The sequence below is a fragment of the Condylura cristata genome, unplaced genomic scaffold, assembly GCF_000260355.1.
Source record: "Condylura cristata isolate star-nosed mole 26May11 unplaced genomic scaffold, ConCri1.0 scaffold00008, whole genome shotgun sequence".
Classification (NCBI taxonomy): domain Eukaryota; kingdom Metazoa; phylum Chordata; class Mammalia; order Eulipotyphla; family Talpidae; genus Condylura; species Condylura cristata.
In genome coordinates, this window is record NW_004567109.1 from 57,140,370 (window position 1) to 57,164,152 (window position 23,783).

General features: G+C 42.6%; 1 protein-coding gene across 1 annotated transcript in view; it reads right to left on the bottom strand.

Moving 5' to 3' along the window:
* LCP2 (lymphocyte cytosolic protein 2 (SH2 domain containing leukocyte protein of 76kDa)) overlaps positions 1 to 23,783 on the bottom strand; it is a 48,597-nt gene that overhangs the window by 2,320 nt on the left and 22,494 nt on the right. The window contains exons 7-20 of the mRNA XM_012722168.1: positions 21,226 to 21,427; positions 18,692 to 18,795; positions 17,481 to 17,547; positions 17,312 to 17,395; positions 13,042 to 13,067; positions 12,916 to 12,935; positions 12,703 to 12,813; positions 11,358 to 11,388; positions 8,152 to 8,164; positions 7,407 to 7,536; positions 6,573 to 6,622; positions 3,210 to 3,304; positions 2,545 to 2,622; positions 192 to 347 (exon numbers count right to left, since the gene is read on the bottom strand). Of these exons, the coding sequence (XP_012577622.1) occupies positions 192 to 347; positions 2,545 to 2,622; positions 3,210 to 3,304; positions 6,573 to 6,622; positions 7,407 to 7,536; positions 8,152 to 8,164; positions 11,358 to 11,388; positions 12,703 to 12,813; positions 12,916 to 12,935; positions 13,042 to 13,067; positions 17,312 to 17,395; positions 17,481 to 17,547; positions 18,692 to 18,795; positions 21,226 to 21,427 (1,167 nt within the window). The remainder of the gene's footprint in view (positions 1 to 191; positions 348 to 2,544; positions 2,623 to 3,209; positions 3,305 to 6,572; positions 6,623 to 7,406; positions 7,537 to 8,151; positions 8,165 to 11,357; positions 11,389 to 12,702; positions 12,814 to 12,915; positions 12,936 to 13,041; positions 13,068 to 17,311; positions 17,396 to 17,480; positions 17,548 to 18,691; positions 18,796 to 21,225; positions 21,428 to 23,783) is intronic.

Sequence of the window (23,783 nt, forward strand, 5' to 3'; positions counted from 1 at the left end):
TACAAGAAAAATTCCTATGGCAGAGTAGCTACTGTTAACATTTTGTCTTTTTTCCCTCCAGTAAGTGACGAAGAACTACACTAACATGACTTAACTCTAAGGCTGCCATACAGAATGGACATTGTGGAGGTGGGTACATAGAGAGAGAAATGGAGGGGCTAGAGGGGAATTTTTCAACTGGAGGTTCTTACCTCTTTCCCTCGAAGTGCTGTTCCCAATAAGTAAACTTGGCTTTCCTCCTGATAACGGATCTGGATGTTGTAAACTTTGTCTTTGTACAATACCATGAGGACATACGGGTTAGCTACTGTTTTTTTAGAGCTGTCTCTGACCAGAAAAGTGCCATCCTAAAAGGATAAATTTTTGTTATAACTGGAAAGACATGGAAACAACCCAAATGCCCCAAAGTAGATGACTGGATTAAAAAGATGTGGTACATATACACAATGGAATATTATTCAGCAATCAAAAAAATACATGCCTTTTGCAGCAACATGGATGGGGCTGGAAAAGATCATGTTTAGTGAAATAAGCCAGGAAGAAAGGGAAAATACCAAATGGTTTCACTCATAGCAGGAGTATAATGGACCAAGGGAGAAAATAATAATAATGAACAACTATATACCAGAGCCATTTTACGGGGGTGGAGTGGGGAATGGGATCAAAAATGGTGGGGGGCGGGGAGGGAAGTGCACTGGACTATGGTGTTGGCACACGGGTGATTTGGTGATGGGAAGCCCACGTGGAGGATTATAATTGAGATGGTAAAAGGCACAAAATTATGTAAAAAAAAAAAACTATTATATTATTTTCACAAAAAGGATAAATTTTTGTTATGGGGGCAGTAAGTCAATTTGTCTGTTGCCTCTAAGAGCAGCAGAGCAAGCCTTCTTGGGGTTTCTTGGAAACCTATCCATTGGCAGGTCCGCAGATAGTTCCCCCAAACAGCTACAGGTTCCATGTGCCATCGATACATCGGTTAGCAAGAAAAAGACAGCAGAAATTGTATTAAAGAAATCCTTTTGGAAGTCTCTCGATGAAAAAGAAATGCCTTGTCAAGAATAAAACAAATCAGGGGTCTTCCCTGGTAGGGTTAAGTCTCAGCACTATCAGTTCTACAGTCTGAGTTCGATCCCTGACCAGGGAGTTGACCCACATGGCACAGCAGACTTCTCCTGTCTCACCCTCTGCTCCCCTTAGCTGTGTATTTCAGTAAGTCCAACCTGTTCTGCTCCCCACTCTGCCTCTGGTGAATCTTCTCATCCCCTGCGTCTCTGGCCTACACCACAGGTCTTTTATACACACACACACGCACACACACACACACACACACACACACAAGAAACATAAAAAGGAAATAAATCAAATAATAGGAAGCTGAGACAAGGGGACCAGATAAAATAAGGACTTCTTTGGTTATATGAAGTTATAGCTTCATACTCCTGGAAGTTAATTCCCTAAAACCTTTTCTTTATACATCTCAAGTCAGAAAGCACCCAAGTATTTAAGAAATTCAGTTGCTATCAAATCTCATGATCTTTAGATGCTTCATTACCATATACATATGATCAAAAATGAATGTAGACTGTGTACTTATCACTTTTTTTTTCTGACATCTACTAAAGATTGTTGGTATTAAGGCTGTATTTTAAAATCATTCTATCAATTATTGTTACATAATAGGAAGACTGTAAAGATCTAATATTAAACATAATTAATTAGTATAAATGCATTTTAACTACTCTCTCCTCTGTATATTGAAACAGAAGCCATTAAATAATTTCATTGATCTACAATAAGGGCCTTCCTCTGTTGTTGTTACTCCAAGTTAACTGGGTAAATACCCATCAGAACACATCTGTTAAATATATTTCTGTAGCAGTGATTCCCAGGTTTGGCTTCACTTTAGAATCACCTGAGGAATTTTGAAGACTTCTCTGTACTCCAATTAAATCAGGTGAGAACCAGAAATCAGAATTTTCTAGTTCCCCAAGTGCAAAGATTAAAAGTGACTGTTGTAGACTCAAGATGTGAACCAAAGGATCTTTTTCTTACCCCTCTCTGATAAATTTAAGGTTAAGGTTCAACACTGAACCATGGGAAATAGATATTTTATGTGAAAGGACAGCCAGAAATTTCTGGGAGAAATTGCGAAGCGTTGCTGCTGTCTTTTTTTGATATGGGCCCCTTCACATTAACATGGAAGGCAGCTGTGTAATAAAGATGATGTCAGTAAGATGTTGGAAAACTGGGGAAAGAGTCTTTTGATAGTGTCTGATTCCTTTGACAAGATGGACCCTTCTTGTTAATGTAATCTCCTAATATTCTGGCAGCCATATAATTGTCTTAATTTTGATTTTACCCACTGTCTTAGGTATCATTACTATGAATCCTGGAAGAATGAAGCTGACACTAATGGGTCTCCTTAGTATACCAGCAAACAGCACCTTGCAGAATTCCTGGCCTGTAAGTGGTACTCAATAAGTCATTTTCCTTTTTCTCCTCCCATTAATATTTATAGCTACTTTAACTTTAGCACAGTACCTGGTTTATCTTCCTAAGAGCAGCTTCTGCCTCTGGTCGAGTAATATAAGAAACGTACCACTCTTCATTTAATGGATTCTGAAAAAGTAAAATTTTAAAAACTGAATAAATTTTGCAGTGACATACATAAGTGAAAAGAAAATCCCCCAAGAAATCATGTCCATAAATCACCATCTCAATTCCATGAAGCTTGAAACATCAGTTTTCTTAATTTAAATCCAGAATCATTCAGGAGAGAGGCTAAGTAGATAGTTTGTACAAACTTCTTTTTATCATGATACAATAGCTGTGAAAAAACATTCCTTATATAAAGGCACTTCTGAAGACACAGATGCTATCAGTCCTTCAGCTGAAAATAATAATATACTTCATGTATTATTTACATGTTAACAAGCAATCAATAAGCTATTTAAGGTCATAAACTAGGAGACAGATGAAAATATGATTATTTTTCTCACTGTTATGTGCAAAACATAGTTTCCACTGGAAGAGTCTGAAAGAACAGAATCTTCATCTGAATCCTCCCCTTAATTTTTCACTTAAAAAAAAAATTAAGGCCAATGGAAGATTCAAGTACAAACGAATATGCAATGGGAGTTTCTGGTGATTCATTTGCTGGGGGAAAATATAATCAAATATATTACCCCCATAATAAAATTTATTACCTCTTCTTCCCCAGGAGATGGTGGCCGATGTTTGCTTGTAGCTGGCAAGGAGAAGTTCCTGTTATCAACTCTGGGCTGTACTCTGCTACTCGAGCCTTCAAAAGGACAGCATTTTGTAAGTTAATATGCTATCACAAGTTAACATTCTGTTACAATATTTCTCCATGCTCCTACCCCTTTGACCTCAAGAAACCATAGCTTCAAACAATTATCCCCTTTTAAGACCACAAGAGCTGTTCAAGCAATAAATATTCTGTAATCATGTTAGGGAAGTTCAGAGGACAGCACCACTGATTTGTGTGATTTCTCAAATGTGCATGTTATATAATATAAAGTGACTAGATCTACTTATGCAAAAATCACAGGCATTTTCATCTGATCACTAAAAACAATATTTAAGAGATAGATCTTTTCATAAAGTTCTACATGATCCAGCACACCCAGAGTAGATTCCTGACCACTCGTGTGATGCTGATGCTTTAATAAAGACAGTTCTAGTCTCCTCACTTCCACAAAAAGAAATGTTCATTCCCCAAGACAGATAAAATTGCTTTGAGAATACAGTTAGTTTTCAGAACCAGAGTTTGCTACCTGCTGTTCTTTACCGAATTTTTCTAAGGAGGTAGCACTCTTCAAATTAACACAGAAGGCCCTACCGATTAACCACAACTCAAGAAGTCTATTGTGTACCTGTGAATTGCCCTGTTCTTACCTCTCACCTTCTATAACACTGTTTTTGTTTCCAGTTCTCTGAAACTTTTTGGAGACTAATTTCAGGAAAGGTTTGATTGTGTTGATTTGTAATTACCAAGGCTGTTTTCTATGTGCCAGAACAGCTGTTTTTAAACTGAAAATTTCTGTGAGCTGCATGTTTTTCTGATTATTCATTTTGTTCATTCAGCAATATTTATTCAGCCCTGCCTTGTCCAGGCCTTGAATAGGGCACCTGTGTATACTTCCTTTAATCCTCAATACAACACAACAGGTGGGTATTATCTTCACTTGGCATAGAAGAAAACAAAAGTTCAGAGTCAAAACAAATCATGTGGTCTGGCGGGGCCTCCACCTGATCCTTAGGTCAAAACACTACTCAGTACACGAAGAATTCCTAGGGGACTTTGAATCTTCCAGGGCCCAAGAATCTGCATGGTAACAAGCATCCATGTGGTCCTATGCCAGGATTGTTACTCATCTACAATGTGGCATCAACATCTGCCCCACACCACTGAGTGGTGAGGAGCTACCTGGCAAGCATTTATATCTCCTGAGCTGTAACACCAGGATTATTTAAGATGGCCTTCCCTGTTTCTAAATAAACAGACTAGGCTGGCCCTAGGCTGCTATCTCTTTCTTAAGATTCCTAGTGTTGAATAGACCATCCCTGAATAGACAGCAAGCATTTTATAATGTTTGTTGAATGGATGAAATCTAACCATACAGGAAAGTGAGATAACCAGGGCCTGTGTTGCATGACAATGCAGGCCATCACCATGAGGTGATGATTCATGATGGCTAACCACATACACTTCCTACTGCAGTCACACGCCACTCTCGATCCTCAAGGCCTTTGAACAGAACAGAACACATCCTTTGCCTTCCTGACACTGGAGCAGCCAGTGAAGAAGGACCAGGTACTGAGGACCAGGTATCCTAGAAGTCTTAGGAGAAAAAAGTCTTCATCAATTTTGATGAAGGTAGTATTCCCCCAAAGAATAAACCAGTGGTTTATATAAATAATCCCTATCATAACCCAGACCTGGGGGGTCTGTGGAAGCTACTTTGGGAAATATTGCTATAAATAAAGTTTCTGGAGCTCAGATGTCTACAGGGGCTGGGCGAGGAACACAACATGAGTTTATAAAGCGTAGTGAGTTGGTCCTCCCTGGTGGCAAAACAGATTAGGACGCAGCACTGTAAGCTAGCTGCTGCTGCTTCAGTAGTTCTATCCCGGCCCCGAGGTGACAACATGGTGCGGCAGACCCCTCCTGACCGCCCACTGCTCCCCTCAGCAGTGTACTTCGTCTGTCTGCCTGTTCTGCTCCCCACTCTGTCTCTGGTGAAGCCTCTCACTACCCTTGCACCTCTGGCTTATGCCCCAGTACTGTATGAATAAATACATAAAATTTAAACAAAATATGCAGTGAGTTGTGGTGACTGTAGGGATAATGCTGGGGGTTGGGGAAAATGGCTTTTGAAGACTTAAGGTGCCTATGGACACTGACCCCAAGATTTTAGGAAACAGCAGTAACTAAGTGGGTTTCAGTGGTGTCTGCAGCAGAGTCTAACCCACATGGGATGATGCAACTGATGCAGAAGATGCCTCTCAAAAACATGTTTACTCTTGAGCTATACCTCAAACTCACTAATGCAGTTTGTTTCCTCTGTAACACACACTGGTGTTGCTGCACCTGGACTGTGACTGCAAAAAAATGTTTTGTTTGCCTCTCAGAGCTTTGAAAAAAATTTAAGCCAACCTTTATAAATCAGGAAATTTCACATTTTTCAGTGTGTGTGTGTTTTTTTTTCCTTTGGAAAACAAATCAGAATATCTGACAGCATTAGGCCAGGGCCCTCTATTTATAGGAGTTGGATAAATTTCCACAATCATTACACAGCCATTCAACAAACATTTTAAAAGGACCTACCAGGTGACAGTCACTCTCAAGGCTTTAAGGATAAAAAAAATAAACACGATCTAGTGCTACTCTGTAGCCTTGGCTGCTATTCAAAGCGGTCCTTGGACCTGCACTATCAATAGCGTGTGGGAACTTGTCAGAAATAGACTCTCAAGTCATACCCCAGACCCACTGAATTATATTTTGCACTTTAATTCAATTTTCCTGTGATCTGTATGCACATTTGAGAACACGTTAAGCAAGTATTTACAATGGACAATAATTAAAAATGTAAGTCCTCATCAAGGCTTAGAGAACCCGAGTATTGGGATTGAGTTCTCCTGATCTGAACATTAACTATGCTCCTCAACTTGCAACTTGAGGGTAGATTCATTATAAGAAACTCAAAATACAGAGAAAGATGAGTACTGGTCTGAGCTCCAACTAAAATGAAGGAGAAAAATTCTGTGTGGGGAGATGAGATGAAAGCCAAAAGAGCTTCCTGAGGAAGTGTGTGTGTGTGTGTGTGTCTGTGACGTGTGTGTGGGGGGGGCGGTTTATGTAGTGGCCTATCATTCTAACAGCCCTTGGCGCACAGCTGAAACTGAATTCATGCTGAACGAGGAAGTCAGATGCATGATGCATTTAGAAAACAACAAAAATCTTTGTGAAAAGGCTTCGGGACAGGTTTGTAACCCATTCACAAAGGTGTGTGCCTGGAGTAGGTCGCAGAACCCAGAGTACAAACCTTGAGAGAAGTATGGTGGCAGGGATGCACTCTGAACAAAACCACTGTTACTGTGGAGACAGAAAGAGAAGGGGGTTAAGTTGGTTTTGGGTAAGGGACCCAGTGGGGAGGCTGGACTAGGGAAACTGAATGACAGACTGCTTCATTTGTTAATAAGGCTACATCTATTACAGACACCAATGGATGCCTGGAGACATGGATAGTACTAAACTCCACTATTCTAATTTGTTTTCCTTTACATATATACCTATGTTACAGTTTAATTTATGATTAGTCAGTAAGAGAGTCGTAACAATAATGAATAGTCAAATAGAAAAATGAGGAACAATTTCTTGTCTAAAAGTTTCATGTATGTGGTCTCCCTTAACTAAATGTAAAAATACTTTATTAGTAAAATCTGCTAATCAATAGCTGAGCCTTCAGGAAGTCATAATCTTTTCTGCTGGTGGAGGACCTTATAAAATCGTATCTGTGAAGCATAATAAAGTAAAGAACAATGAAACAAGGTATAACTCTACTTAAATTAATTGGGTTTCTTGAGTTTTAACTCACAAAGTGGAAGCATTCCCCAATTCCTGCTAAATGTTCCACTTTTTCTGGGGTGGTCACGGGGCAGTCACATTCTGTACCCCTCTCACCCCAAACATAGACTCAGAAGATAGCAATAAATTAGCATGGAGTATGGTCAGCTTGATTTGGTTTCTTAAGATCCAAAATGTTCTGGCCCTACTACCACTGATTCATTTCTCTTTTCTTCAGCCCTTCCAGCACCGGCACAGCACAGGCAGAACCAGATGTTATGTTAAGTTGGAATATGAGGATGCTGCCACAAACCTTTCTGAGTATGCTCCAGGGACATGAGGTGCTGGGAGGGAGAACTTGGAGGATGGTTTGGGAGGTCTTGAAGAGAAAGTGTTGGAGCTTATGGAGGGCAGGGCTGGCTGGGGCAAAGGCCTTTGGTGCACTGCAGAGAGTGGGGAGAAAAAAATAAAGCAGATTGTCAGGATCCAAGTGTAACTTGGTACATTCCAGTTAAAACAGCTGGTCTAAAGGAGATTTTTTTAAAAGTCCAGAAGATCAAATGGAATTTGGAAGTGAGAGGATAGAACTCTGCTACTTTAGAATGCATTAAAGAATGCTGACATTTTATGTCATTCTTTACAATACACATTTATTTTCATTTTTGAAATGCTAACTTGGCAGAAAATTGGAAACCATTGACTTTCAAAAATGATCCTCAAGTTTTGTTTTTTTGTGAAACAACATCTACAATATTTTATTCACCTGCAGCTAGTGATTCTTATCTACAGTGTTAAAGGGCATAAATACTGGAAAATTTCCTATCAAACTACACATCCAATTTTAATTTTTCTTGTACTTTTAAGTGATTTTTCACTGTTATACATGAACTTAACAGTTCTCTTGGTAACCCAATCATGTAGTTATACCAACTGATATGACTATTTAATTTAACAATTACTATCAATTCTGTGGGGTTTCTATATAATTGAATTGTGCAAACAAAAAAATAATATAAAGGAATGAGTTACAAGTCATAAGGAATATTTTCTGAACTTACCATCATCTTCATCCTAGTAGGGGAAAGGAAAAAAAAATGACATTAATTTGTCATCAAATTACAGTTCTTAAGAGAACAGCAGACATAGAAATGTCTGTCACTAGCAGTTCTACATTCCGGTAATAAATATATTTTGGAAAACATTGTGGACAATTATTTTGCTAAGATGTTTATGATGCCTTGATTTACATTGTCACCCATGGACCAGCCAATTTGAGACTCTCCTTGTGTTCTTGGCATAAAATAGTTTGAGATGCCGAAAAGAACCCAAAGATACCAAAACAATGACAATATCTACTAAGCACAATTAATTGGGTTTCTTGAGATTTAAGTTACAAAGTGGAAGCATTCCCCAATTCCTGCTAAACGTTCCACTCTTTCTGGGGTGGTCACGGGGCAGTCATATCCTGTACCCCTCTCACCCCAAACATAGAAGATTTCTATATATTTCATCCAATCACCCTGAAAAACCTTCAAGAGTTTAATAATTTCATTTTACAAACAGTAACAAGGTGTCCGGAAGGGTTGATAACTAGCCACGGGCCTCAGAAAGGATTCAACCCCAATCTGCTGGAGCTGAAACTCAGCCTTCTTTTGGAACCCTGTTTTGCAATGGCTACTCCTCTTTAACATTTTTGTTCTAATTATTTACAATGTGGCTTATAAAGTGTGTTAACCACTCAGCATATTTATCTTTAGGGCAATCTTATGAAACAGGCAAGGGAGGGGCTGTTTTCTCTACTCTTCAAATAAACGATGTTTAGTGAGGCAGAAACAATTTTACCATTGGTAAAATTAGTAGACCTAATCGCCAGCTTGGATTTATCTTGTTAGGCCAACACTGTGGTGATGAAATGGAGCCTGCTCTGAGTGTTTCTGTACAGATTAAGTTGTGCCCCATCTGGGTTCTGTTAGCTGTTATTTGTCCTGCCTGCCAATAAGACAAGACAAGAAGCACTGCAGCCAGAAGCACTTGTCCTAGCTGGTCAACACACTCCTCACAATGAAGATACTCATAACACCGCTGCGTGGCTCCTCTCATTCAAGAATATAAGATGCCTAGATTCTCAGATGATTAAATGTCAACCCTTCCAGAGAGTAAGAAACTCAGAAATGTGATGTCACCTGGCTTTCAACCTCACTTCTTCTGTCCCTGTGACCTTGCAACTGAGCTGCTGTCCTTGCTGGTCCCTCTGGTCCCATGCATATCACCACCCATCTGCCTTGCTCAGGATGTTCCTGACATTGGGAGGCACCTGAGTTTCCTCTTAGTTAAGGTGATTCAACTCTGTGTCCTCCCCAAGATATCAACTTGGATGAATCACTTTCTTCCTTTGGTCTCCATTGTTCATTCCTGACAGTATTCTGTCAGCATGATGGAGGTGGGCTTGCCATTCTCCATCATACTTCAGTACTTCATCTGTGCAAGCCTAGCCTCAACACAGAGCTAAGGAAATGGCAGGTGCTTGTGGCTGAGCCCTTGAACAGATGCAGGGCTGACAGTGTTCAGAGGACTTAGTGACACAAGCTATGTCATCGTCTGACAGATTCCGGGTAGATCGGGAAAAGCTCTAAAAAATCAGACTTTCCACAGCTAACTTATGTTATGACCTCCCTTTTTTGTATAATCATAATATCAAAATATTCTGAGCAACCTTCAGCTTACAATTGGATTGCCTCAGCTTCAGAAGGCGCTACCTGGCCCTGACAAGCAAGTACTGCACCAGGGTGAGAAATTCCTCTTGAAGTCAAAAGTCATTAATAACAACAAATGGCTGTTACTGCAAAGTCTCTCTCACTGCCAGACTGAGGAAAACCCAAATCTTATCACTCTATCTCACAGAGCCTTCTATTCAGTTTCTAAATAACCACTCAAGCTTTCTATTATCTAGTCTTTGGATATGGATATTCACCCAAATCCTATGTAGAGCTACTCAGGTTTTCTACCCTCTAGACTTCAAAAAAACTCACTTAAACTTTTTAACAAGTTTTTCAAAGAGCCTTACCTTAATTTGATTTACAAGAAATTTTCTCTTCCTGCCCTCACTTTACTTTACCCCCTAGGATGTCTCTGTGAGAATGAAAGCCCTTTAGTAAAAGATAATGTTTCAGGGACCTTATTTTGGTTAATCTTCACTGTGGTAAATATAGTAATATTAGTCTTAAACTTTGTGAATCTATGTACCTGTTTTAACCTTGATAGATTGATTTTAAAAATGTTATAATCTCAACTAAAGGTCAAATAAAACCGACCCCAGACTATTCTTAGCAAAAAGGTGATTGTGATCTCAGCCCATTTCATATGCTAATGTCATCCCTCTGCCTGTCTGAAGTGTATAAAATAAACCTCTGCTAAAGGCTGAGCAGGAAGACTTGTACCCAATTCCCATTCCTGTGTCTTCCTCCCGCCTCTCCCCTTTTTTTTTTCCTTTTCCCCCTTTTTCCAGGAATCTCCGCTCGCCATTCGCACCTTGAGACCCTGCCTGTTCTGCCCCCCAATAATCCGTGATCGGGGACAAAGTCTCCGACAACTTAGACAGAGAAAATCAGACAGATTTGGATTGGATCCTGACTACTTACTAGCTGTGCAACTTGCAGTGAGCGTCCTAACCCTTCCAAGCTTAATTTCCTCTTAGAAAAAGAGGATGATTCTTCGCAGGCCACTAAATGCAAAGCATATGTAAAACTAGCGGTGACTAAATGTCCTGTTTGCCTAAAAATGACATGAAATTTTCAGGGGTCAAGCTGGGAAAGACCCAAGTGAATAAACAGCTGGTTGGCCAAAAGTAGTCGGTGTGACAATATGCACTTGGTAGGCATTCAGTAAGCGATGTTTCCCCTTTTTTCAGGTCATGAAGGTATGAAAATGGAGCTCTTGGAAACTGCTTTGAGGCTTAGATTCATAGACATGCCTCACTTTACCTGCAATCCACCCATGCTGTTCGTCTCATTGACGTTCACTTAATAAAGGGGCTGCACGTCAGCCAGTCACCCTGGGAGCTCCCAGGAGGATACAAGCTAAGCAAAGTGGCATGGCAGGAAGATAGAGACCCCAACAAACAACAGGAGTCAACAGCCTGCTGTGTTCACCCTCACTCTGGCACTGAATTGCAGTGGAAGGGGAGACAAATGTAGCCCTGACTTCCACAGAGCTTATATTGGCTCTCCCTCTCCTAAGCATTTACGAAGTGACATTTTGTACTTACATTTTCTCTTCTGTCTGGTCCCCATCCGTGCCTGAAATGAATTAGAGCATGAAGAGTGTCAAAGAGGCTGCCTCAGAATAGAGATAGTTTCACTTAATCTAATGAGAAACCAAACCCACCAAGGCATGGGGAAAACAGGAAAACCAAAATCTCCAGCAAAAACCAGGGAGAGGGTGAGGAAGAGAAGTTGGGTGACTTGGTGTTCTGTTACTGTTGGGAGCTGAGGCTAGACAAACATCTATTTTGCTTAGCTCCTGCGGCAAATAATGACACACAGCTATATCCAAAAAGGGTGAGTCAGCAAACTAACTCCTTTGTAGCTATCAAATTTCACCAAGTAGGTATTTCTCCAAGCAAATGAAAACATTTTAGATAATATTCTCCTTTGCTGATGTTTTAAAACAATCATCTTGGGCTTTCAACCTGGTGTGAACTCAAGGCGGTTAGAAAATGCTGCCGCTCTAAGACTTTCCCTGGTGAACAAGTTAAACAGGTTTAGGAACAGCTGCCTTGAAGTTGTGGCAGTAGCTGTACCCCTGGGCCTACATCATGTTCCCCTCAGAGAGAGAGGCAGAGGAGGACAATGCTGAACATCTCCCATTTGTCAGATGTTTCAGGAATCATCATGTTTATTTAAAATGTTGCTAATCATTAGGATACATTTTTTCATCCATCTTGAATTTTGAACTATCCCATGAGAATATGAACTGGATGACGGTGTTGCGGGCACACTCTAGCCCTGGCTCTTATTGAATCCTCACTCTAGCCAAGCAAGGGCCTTTGAATCCTGATTACAAAGATGAAATAAACAGAAGCCGTGGTGATGTCCTTAGTAAATAGCACAGTTGAGTCTTGTCCTAGACACGTGTGTGCTATTTAGTAAATAGGGTCCAAAAGACTCTTTATAAAACCAGAAATCCTGAGGCAGACCATAGGATGCTGCCATTATAAAATGTAGCTGAGGAGGAAAGAGGGCACAGTGACACAATTGTACTTTCTCTGCTACCTGTGTCAAGAACATGGTAGGTAGGTACAGTTCCTTCTATACTGATGGTAGAAAGTACCATAAATCTGTGTCGTGGAAGATAAGTTTTCTACAGATGGCAGTTAAGCCCATGAAGTATTCCTCTGCTCATTTCATTGTGAGACTGCCATTTTCTTAAAAGGGACCCAAGCCCTTTACAACCAATCTGAGAAGCCCGACTGATCCTTAAACCACAGTAACCTCAGGGACCCACTCCCACAGGAAGCGCCCGTGACTTCCGGTTCTGCACAGAATACATACTAGGTAAGCTCTGGTATCACCTGTACTGAATGACAAGTTCAAGCAACAGAAGACAATTACCTTGGCACAGGTGGCTTCTTCCCCACTCCCGGAAGAGTGCTTCTTTCATGTCTTTCCGAGGTTGGTGGCAAAGGAGGCTTCTGTATCTTGGGTAAATGTTCCCCGAAAGGCCTGCAGAGTGGGTAGGAGGGATGTGAGGAACGCATATAGCCCCCGGGGCTGAGCTCTGCCATATCCACCAAGTACCCTCCACAGATGCCACGGGGTGCTTACCTTCCTGCAGGGGTGGGGGGCTGCAAAACAGGAGGAAAAATGGGTGAGTGTACTCAGCACTTTCAAAGAACAAAGACACCATACAAGCAAAAACGAAAATGAAAAGAAAACAGGGAAATAGCTTACCTTCTCAGAAATCCCAGGTTTCTTTACTGTAAATGACAAAGGGGAGATAGACCTTAAATTCATGATTTTACCAGCCAAACAGGACATATCAAAACATAATTTGATGAAGTGCTGAGCCCCTAAATGGCTGAGTGGATGAAACATTGAACTTTAGCAGAGGGGACAGTAGATCACATGCATATATGGATGTTAAATCCATATAAACCAATGTTAAATCAACCACAACTTATTTAAAAAATAAAATAAAAAAAAAAGAACCAAAGACTTTAGACCTGAGGAGTCTCTTACACAGCACAGAGCACTTAATTTTTTTTTAAAGATTTATTTATTTATACATACAGAACTGGGGTACAGGCCAGAGGCTTAGGGGCGGTGAGAGGCTTCACCAGAGACAGAGTGGGGGGCAGAACAGGCAGATCTATGAAGCACACTACTGAGGGGAGCAGCTGGCGGGTCAGGAGAGGTCTGCCACGCCATGTGGTCACCTCCGTGGCAGGTGGGAATCGAACTCATACGGAAGTGGTTTTAGCTTCTCAATGCAGTGCTTTAACCCACCGCACCACCAGGGAGGGCGGCACTTAATTTTATAGGCTTGGAGAATTAAGTGATTGGCCCAAGGTCATGCAGCATTGTGCACATACAAATTGTACTATGGTCCTGTCCTGCTTTTCAACATTTTATTTTTGTAACCACTGATAAAAAGATTAGTGTCTTCTTGGAAACTTACGCCACTTTCATTGGGAAGAGGTTCTTCAGTATATTTCTATATCTCAAATAAACTTAACTGGCATGGATGGGATTAACTAACCCTGTGGTACACATGACATTATATATAGTATTGCACTTAGGTTTCTTTGGGGGAAAAAATTAACTTGGGGGAGAGAGTTCCAGGACATTCTCCTGGCAGAATGCAAATCATTTTGTTTTGATTTTTATTTATTTATTTTATTGTTCTTTTGGAACAGATGCTATTTAGGCTCCCTGAAAAAAAAGTTAGGTGTACCTGAGAACATTGTGTTGCATAGTTATTCAAAGCAATTGATACATCATTCTGCTGATGTCCCTTAGCATAGATGTGCCCTGTGTCATCAGTGGTAATATAAATATTACTCAATTGGATTCAACCAGCTCCAGAAGTAAATCCCATATGACCTTAGAAAGTTACTTAAAGTCTTTGAATCTCAATTTTCTTACCTGTAAAGTGGGAGTTATAGGTTACAGCTGGATAGGTTTGCTATCAGGTGACATCTATAGGCAGGTAAGGCAGGCACAACATGGCCATGAACTCACGGGAGAGTTCCCTTCCTCTCATACCCAGGCACAGTTAACACCCTCTAGTAATTGGGAATTCCATCTGCCTGGAGTTGCATTTTCACATCATAATTTATTTTGCAAAGATTAAGTAGTTGCAAAGCTCATGATAGCTCCTAAGAATCTTGTCTCACTCTGAAGACCTCACTGCACTAGTGAGAGGGAATTTTGGTGGCATTAGAAATGTTTATTATTCCTCAAACTTTCATGTGGAATGGAAAGCCTATTTTAGATTCGTGTCATTAGGCCTAAATTTTTTCTTTTAAAACAACCTGCTGATGTATGCATATTCTCTGGGGATGTTGGGAGTCTCCTGTTGGGTCTGAGCACTTAAAATTAAGGCAAATTCTTGCAAAATATCATAGACAAGGGAGTAATTCAAAGATAGAGGTGGGTGTCTTTTAAATGGGAAAAAAATGGAATAAAGAATCTTTTTAAAGAGGTGATTTTGAAGTCTCTGTCATCAGTATTGAACTTCGCAGATGCTTTGGTTCATGATGGTAAACAAGGCCAAGTTTGGAGTCACATCTCTCTGTTTTCATTTTTCACGGAATTTGTACAGTTCTCTGCAGTGGATCTTTCTCACTCAAATAGCCAATACAGCTTTGCATGAGTCAGCAGCACTGGGATGCAATTTCAGGAAACAGCAGCAGCCTCAACTCCAAGAACTGAAAGTCATTTTGCCAATATACAAGGAGACTGAAGCCAAGAAAGGCTAAGTGCCCTGCTCAGGCTGACCTTCCAGGTTCCCTGTCCCACAAAACTCTGGGCTCCTTTCCTTGAATTCCCTAGTCCCCATCAAGGAAAATCCAGCATCTCCAGATACAGCATGAACTGAGGAAGAAAAGCATTCATTTTGAAGTCAGGAAGACATGGATTCAAATCCTGTACCTAACTATGCAAATTTGGGGAAATTATTCAACCTTTCTGAGCTTCAGATTCATTATCTGCAAAGTGAGGATATATATCTCCCCTTCATGGCATTGATGTGGAGCTGAGAGACAATGGAGGTAAATTATCTGTGATAGGTAAAGTGCTTGCCCCCCTAGTAGATGCTCAATAAATGACAGCTGAAGTTTAGAGTTGACTTGAAAACATATTTATGTAAGGGTTCCTGCACCCTAAGATTCTGGATTAGTTCTGGGGGGAGAGGGCTGCTGTCTATTCAATTTGACCAACTGCATACACAGACCCAAAGGACAAGCCCGACATTTGAATAGCATCTTGGAGCTTTATAAAAGCATTTTCTCCTTAAAGAACACCTCCTTAAAGAACTGAAGAGGCAGCTCTGAAAAAGAAATACTCTGAGCTGCTAAGTAGCAGCCAAGGTCTCAAAAGCCCTTCCAGAACTCTCAACTCAGCCCACTCTCTGCTCTGTACCATGAGGCCTCCTGCATCACCCTCTGGGAGGAAGAGGAGATGAGTGTATACAGATAACACTCATGGGGAAGCAGGACCACATAAAGCAAAGGACAGGGGTTCTGCAATCAGGCTGATCTGTTTTTGGGCCTCTACCTATCATTCTAGTATGAATACATCCCTGTGAAAGGGGGCGGGGGGAGTACTGAGTGGTTGTCATTTTCTCCCACGCCAACTTATATGGAGCCATTTTGGACCACCGATCCCATCATGTCATGAACCAAATTTCCTGAAAGGAAGGCAGCTGGGAAGGAGGAAGGTGGAGCTATACAAGGAAATGGTGCTAAGGAAGAGAGAGAGACGTGGAGAGGTACTCAGAAGAGACCCATGAGAGAGAAACATGAAGAGACACTGGGAAGAGATACTTAGAAGACACACATGGATGAGAGACATGTGAGGAGGCTGTTCCTCACCCTTGGCAGAGACAATGGTAGCTATTATCTAGACCTCGTGGGTTATATGGCATATTATGGATTATGATATATTTTGAATTTTGAGTCTCGCTTTCTGTTCCTGCTGTCTTGGACCTGACTAACCCTTTTCTTGTGGCTCCCTGCCAGAATGCACCTTATACTGTGGCCAGCTTTCAGGCCTCAGTGACACCACTCTGGCTTGACCCTATTAGTCTGCTCATTTTGTTAAGGGGAAGGATGTCCTAAAGGAACTCTGCAGAGTTCTGTGGACTCTACCTCCTACTCCAGCTTTGTGGACTCTACCCCCTACTCTAGTGATTGGAAACTACAACTCCCAGCAGTACCAGGGAGAGAAGTGTGAGGACCCAAGGGCAGCGCTAAGCAGGCATTCTGGGACTTTTGGGGATAAATAGGGCGCCATTTCCTACAGCTCTCTACCTCGGGCAACCAGCAACGGCTCTTGGGATTGCAGTGACTGGGGTTTTCAGTTAATTTGTTACCAGAGCTCCAAGTCAGCCAAGCTGGTAAGAAATTCCAGTTACTTTGTATGCCTCTCTCTTTCCCTGGGTTGTTTCCTTTTCTTTTCCCCTTTTGTAAATAAACCCGTTATTGACCCTTTTATGTGTGCCTGCAGTACAACTGAATTTTAAGTGCGCAGGTGAGGCCCCACAGACAGGCAGCCCCGTTCACATTGGGTGCCCTGTAACAATTTGACTGTAAGGGGATGAGTAAAATTTGGAATTTTAAAAATATATTACTTGAAATCTTTTTTCTCTTTTCCTCTCCCCACATCCATTCTATTAAAAACCCTCCACATGAAGAGTCTGCTTTTTTTGCTTCTGGACGCACAGGTACCAGACCCCTTTTGGAGCACAGAACCTTTAACAATTTGTTTGTTCCGGGATACCCCCTCGGTCACATGCCAACAACTTGGTAGCTGAGTTATCTTAAGAAATTATCTCTTTATGGCCTAGTTTCCTCATATGTAAAATGAAGATGGTTCTAACAGACCCTGCTTCGCAGTACTGTGGTGATAGTAAATGAGATGGCTCATATGAAAGGTATACAGTAAGCACTCTATAAATGTTGGTCATCATTCCCATGCCTCAGGTTTAAACGCTACCCACCTGGTGTGAGGGGCTCTCTGTCAAATGGAACTAATGACCGATCCAGGGGAGGTTTCGTGCTTCTGTCTATGGAAGGAGCAGGGACTGGAATGCAAAAGATTGGAGTCAATTCAAAGAAGGCGGTTGGCTGGGCGTGTGTTCATAGCAGGAGGGCAACGCCTATACTTACTCTTTGCTGTTTTGTGGTTTCTGCTTCTGCTAGGCTCTTCGTGGTTGAGTTGGGGTGGGGGGAGTGGCTGATTAGAAAAGAACCAAGTATTAAAAAGGATTTCCAAAGCATTAGAAATGCTGGGCTTTTCATCTCCTGAAATATGTCTGACCAGATCACTTCCTCCTTCTCCATCTTCCACACACACAGATACATCTCCACTTCTCACCTGAACCTGCTCTCTGAGCTCTCAGTTCCACGTTCTCTCACCCAAGTTACTTTCTACCTAGCAGTAGGGTGGGCTTGTCAATCCCCTCCTAAGCCATTTAGAGGCTCTTATTGTTTTACAGACAAAATAAAAATTCACCTTGGCCTGTAAGGCCCTGCCTGTCCAATGCCATCTGATACTTCTTTCTCCAGTGCCCACTGGATAAAGTCTTCTTGCAGTTCCTGCTAAATCTCAAGCTCATCTCTTTACTTGTGTTTCTCTCTGCCTGGAGTGTTCTCTTCCCAGCCCTGGTCATGACTAGCTTATTTTATTCAGTTCAATATCACCTCCCCACTGTGCATCTTGTTACCAGGCACCACACATTACTGCTAAAATTATTTTGTTTATACATGTGTTTCCTTGCTTACTTTCTCTCTCCCCTAATCAAAATAAGAAAACAAAGCAGGGAACTTATTAATCTTGTTCATGCTCTATTTCCAGCATCTGGCGCATTGTTGGACACACAATAACTGGTCAGTAAATATCTGCCCACTGAGTAAGTTCTGCTCCCCAAAGTGGAGCCTAAAGCCTTGTGATTTCAAAAGTGAAACACCTTTGTAAATTCCATTTGTCTATGGAATTTCAGGCATTGCCCAGCAGGTGGCGCAAGCCTTTTTGCAGGCGCAAGAAGGAGGCTTGAGTCCAAGGAATATGGGTAGGTGCCATTTACTTAATTATTTCTTGTAGAGTTTACTGTAAGAGTACTTTTTATTGCATAAGTAATATGCAAGAAACATCCCAATATAATACATATAAACATTCCATGAATTAAAATCATTAGTATTTCATCCCCCACAAGTCCTAGTGTGAGTAATTGGGTATACATTTTCTCATGTTACATATGACAGTTTCCTTCTGGTTAAAATCAGAAAAAAAAAAAAAAATTAAGGTCTCCTTTTCTCTCTGGAAGAGGAAGTAATCAGAGCGGACGCAGAGCAGCCTAACAGAGAGCAGCAAGGCCTACCATGTGATTCCGGGCAGCTGTGGGTGGAGGGAGGCCCACCCCAGGTCTCTGGGGGGGCACAGGCGGCTGCTGCTGCTGCTGGACCTTCCCGGAGGGGGGCCGGTCTGTGGAGACACAAGGGCATTACTATGAAAGGAGAAATGTTAAACCACTGTCAGTGTGGGCCGAGATCAGGGCTCTTCGGGAATGGGTCCTGTGCCTGGCCCTGCCCAGCAAGGGGCCTTGGGAGTGGGGCTTGGGGCCCCTCATACCTCCAGCAGCACCGACATTAGCCCACCTGGTAGGAATTTGTCCCCACTAAGTCCCATCCGGTGGGGAGTCCTTGGCCACCTGCCTGCCTCAGTTTGCCTTATTCTTACTTTCAGAAGCTACCCACATGTCACCTCTCTGTCGTAGATATTTATCAGTTTTCCTGGTCAAGGTATGCAAAAAGGTGTCTCCTCAGCTAGCCCAGCTGGTACCAGAAGGGAGTGTGTTCAGACAAAATTGTAAAGGATTAAATGTACACAGCCCTGCAGGTACAGGCATACAAATGCACACACACGCCTAGGCATACACAAGCACACCCCTTTGGTTTAAATGGGCTGGCATGGCTCCTGGGGATCCTGACCTGGGACCCCTTCCTTCCTCTTGAAGCGCTCTAGCTATCCTTCCCACTCCCACTTCCTCCTTCTGCTCTTTTGCAAGGCTCTTCATGGTTGGGTAGGGGTGGGGGAAGTGGCTGGTTAGAAAAGAACCAAGTACTAGAAAGGATTTCCAAAGCATTAGTAAGTCCTGAGCTCTTCATGTATGTCTGACCAGATTACTTTCCCCCTTCTCCATCTTCCACACACACAGATGCATCTCCACTTCTCACCTGAACCTGCTCTCTAAGCTCTCAGTTCCATATTCTCTCACCCAAGTTCATTTCTACCTGGATGTGGACTGGCTTTGGGCAGGTTGCACATTCTGTCCACATTCTGATGGACAGGCTGATAGGCAATGTCCCACCCTTCGACAGAGATAGGCCAGGCCAGGACTATAAGTGAGGGAACTCCTCCTTACTTCTGATGCACTGGGACTTCTAACAGCCCTGGAGAAGCCTCCCTCTTCCAGAGAGCAGGGCTCAAAACTTAGGCCAACATCACCTAATCTCATCCTGGCACCCATGCTGACCGTCTCCCAGTTCTGCCACATGCTATGCTCCGTGGAGTCTCAGGGCTTTACATGACCATTGCTACTGTAGAAAGTGCTTCTTCTTCCCTTGTCCACACTCACTTAGCCAATGCCTACTCATCCTTTAAGTTTCTGTTTAAATGTCACTTCCTCAAAGAAGAAAGTCCAAACTTGACCTAGGTCTCAGTCTCATCTCTAGCACTTGACTTCCTGGTGTCTTTATACACACATATATGTATATATATATACACACACATATATACACACATACACTCTCTTTATAAATATATATATATATACACATACATATATGTGTGTATATATACACATACACACACACATATATATACACACACATACACACATATATAACATCATGTATCATATGTATATAAAACATCATTTTGTGACTCATTTTTTTGATAGTGTCTCCCCCTTGGACTATGAACCCCTTAAGGTGAGGACTGTCTTATTCACTCTACATCTTCACAACTGGCTCATGAGGGGCTCAACAACTTTGTTATCCATTCTTCTCAGTTTCCCTGTATATGAGTTAGACTTGATAGTTTTCCCTGTTATCACACAAGCTGCCTAAGAAACACAAAACCTTGGCACAGTGTAAAGGGCCTTTAGCATGGCCAAGGGTTATCCAATCCAAAGGCTTAGTGCTGCCCATTTTCTGTGACTCTGACCCTCTCTCTATAGAGCTCACACCTTGCTGTCACGTCACATAGACGCACTTGAGCTAATTTCCTGTGATCATCACTACTAGTGTGTGTGCCCATGAGGCAGGACTGTGACATCTTTGCTGATGATGCCCCAGCTTTTAGACAGGTACCTGACTCACAGTAGGAGATTCATAATTTCATTTAAAAGAATGAATGAAAAAGAAATGGCTTGTCAAGGAAAATTAAAATCTTAAATATTATTTACAGTTTTATAAAGTCATGATCACACTCCACTCCTATCATTGTGTTTTTTTCTGAGTCTGGAAGGGGTAGTGTAACTGAACTATGAGTTGATCAAAAGATACAGAGCAATAGGAAAGGCCCCCTGAGGACTGGGGAAATCTATGAAATGAGTTGTTACTGCCAAAGTCCAGTAAGTAGCAAGCAGTTCAATGCTGACACCAGCCACCATGGGCACTGATTTGTGCAGGATTAATAACCCCCATGACCAACCTATATGGTCTGTATTATTATTTCTCTTTCATACATGGGGAAACTGAGGCCCAGGGAGGCGTTGTCTCTTGCCCAAAACTACACAGCTGGAAAGAAGCTGAGCTGGATCAGTGCATCAGCTTCCTGCTATGTGGGCACTGGCTTCCTGTGCGGGGTCTTGGGGGGTGACGGGATCTTAGTGGGTGACAGAGTGCTTACCAATATACATGGAGTTGGGGATAGGCTTGGCAGGCAGGATGGAGTTCTGCAGTGCTTCCTCGTCGTTGGAGGGTGGTGGCTCATAATCGGCATCGTCCTCCACGGGGGGCAGCCCTGCACCCTCATCCTCAATGGGAGACTCATAGTCACCGTCACCCTCCTCCTGATCCTCGTTGGGACTTTCATAGTCATCTTCCTCCTCCTGCCAACACAGTATGGAGCGGTGCTGATTGTAGAGGCCCCAGGCCTTCAGTAGCCTGTACCTGCTGTCTCCACCAGGCCTCACAGTAGCACCTGCCAGCACAGGCAGCACTGGGAGGTCTCCTTCCCGTGCACAGAGGAGGTCACTGAGGCTGGGGAGTGCAGCTTTCCAGGAGGGGCCAATCGTGGTCTTCAGACCACTGGGAGATTTCCTCTATACCAGTTTGTACAACAGAGACAAGCAGAAGGAATGAGGAATAAGGACAAGACAGAGACAACCAGTTCTGTTTTAAGTAAACTCATTTTTTACTTCAGGCATCACCAAGTGGTAGAGGAAATGCCTGGAACATTTGTGATCACAAATGACCATCAGATGTGTTCTGAGTGGCAGAAAAGACCAATTCTCTTTACTGTACCACGGCAGGCCATGCTACTAGGGAGACTCGAGAAAAAAACCTGTCCACTAGAAGGCAGAGTAAGTTGTGTTTGTGAGCAGAAGGCCAGAGACTGTGGTAACTTTTTGCTGAGACTATGGAGTATAGAAACAGCAGCTCATTATTTTTCATGACATCTGACACTGAATTTGAAGCCGCTCTCTTAGGAGAACGTTCTAAATTTTCAATAGCTGTTTGTGTTTTCTGGTTGCAGCTCTGTGGGCCTCAGAGAAAGTGAGCCTGGTGCTAGGGAATTATCTTTGAAGGAGCCAGGGTAGAGGATAGTCACAAAGATTGCCCAAGCGGAGGTGGCCCCACCCATCCCTGGGACACAAGTGATTTTTGTCCCCCTCATGTAAAATCAAATGGGTAAAAGAAGTCAGTGAGGCATTTTTTTTTTTTTTTCCAAAGCCAAAGGTAGTGTGGAAAGGAACAGTGGGAGGTTGCCACCTGACAAAAGAGGTATATGTGCATGTCCTGGGCTTTACTAGGGGCCTACAGAACACTAACTTGTTGGATTCACAGATTCCTACAATTATTTTTGACTCAAGGGGGATTTTACTTTAATATGGAAAGCAAAAGAAAGGTTGAGTGTTTCCCTGAGCTTATGTTCCTATCATTTAAGAGAAGGGGATGGAACCCATAATAAATGAGACTTCAGAACAATAGTTTCAGTCCCTTCCAGCCCCCGTTGATCACCCCATAGAGTGGCAGCAGTTAACGGAGGCCCACCATGTAAAAGAGGAGAGAACCTGGTCTCGGGCTGAGGTCCCACATGGAGGTCACTGCACTTGGAAAACAGGGTGCAATGAGATAGCTCTATTGAGAAAATGTCAATACTAGGGTGGGGGATGCCTTGTCCACTTTCTCTTCTGTACAAAATGAACTTGTCACCTTCCTCTGTTTTCCTGTAGAGAGCACACTTGCGAGCGGTCTTCAAATCCAGGGCTCTTTCACCAGGAGCCTGAGAGGACATGGGGTGCTATGTGTCTGCTGCAGCAGCAACAGTAGCAGCTTACTGCCAAGACCACAGGGCCCAGGCCTGCCTCTCACTGGTGCTCTGGGTAAGCCACATACTCGTGGGCTCGGCATCTTTACCGTGAGACAGTGGCGCCCACCCACAGCATGTTTGACTGAGTCTAGTTTCACGCCCAGTGACTGTGGAAGCCGTTACCTGGGGAGAGGATGCGCAGAGCTCATCAGACACTTAAAGTGGCCCGCAGCACCCCTCAAATATAAAAACCAACTGGATCAGAATTGCTCTGATGTCTTTTCAAGCTAAAAAGTGATTCTGAAATCCCTTTCCCTCTGTTCCACCAGGGGGAACTTACGTCCACAAGAAAATCTATAGCAGTTCCCTTCCATCACCCCCCACCCCCATCCATGGGGGGAAACAGTCCAAAACACGCCGTGGATACCTGACACCATTGGTAGTACTGAAACCTGTCATCCTTTTTATCACGACATAGAGTTTAACTTGTAAATTAGGCATAGTAAGAGAGTAACAATAACAAGGAATAATAAGACAGAACAACCATAATAATATTCTGTGACAAAAATTCTGTGAATATTGGTCTCTCCGCCTTCTCCTCACTCCCCTCCCCATCGCTCTAGCTATTTATTGCACATGGTATTTTTAAATTGTGGTTGACCTCAGGTAAGGAAACCGAGGACAAGGAGGTACCACCTACTTTAGCAGACCAGCTAGGGGTGGGGGAGGGGGAGGCCCTGCAAGCCGGGTGGTGATGGTGGCTAATGGTGTCATCAGCATACTGCCCCCCCCCCCCCAGGGCCGAGCAACTGCCCTGTTTGTAAATGGATTTGGCTGGCTTGCATGCCCATCCATCCGGTGCCCTCTCCACTGCCTTTGCCCGGTGCTGGCAGAAGGGAGAAGTGACAGACACTCTGTGGAGGCAAAGTAGG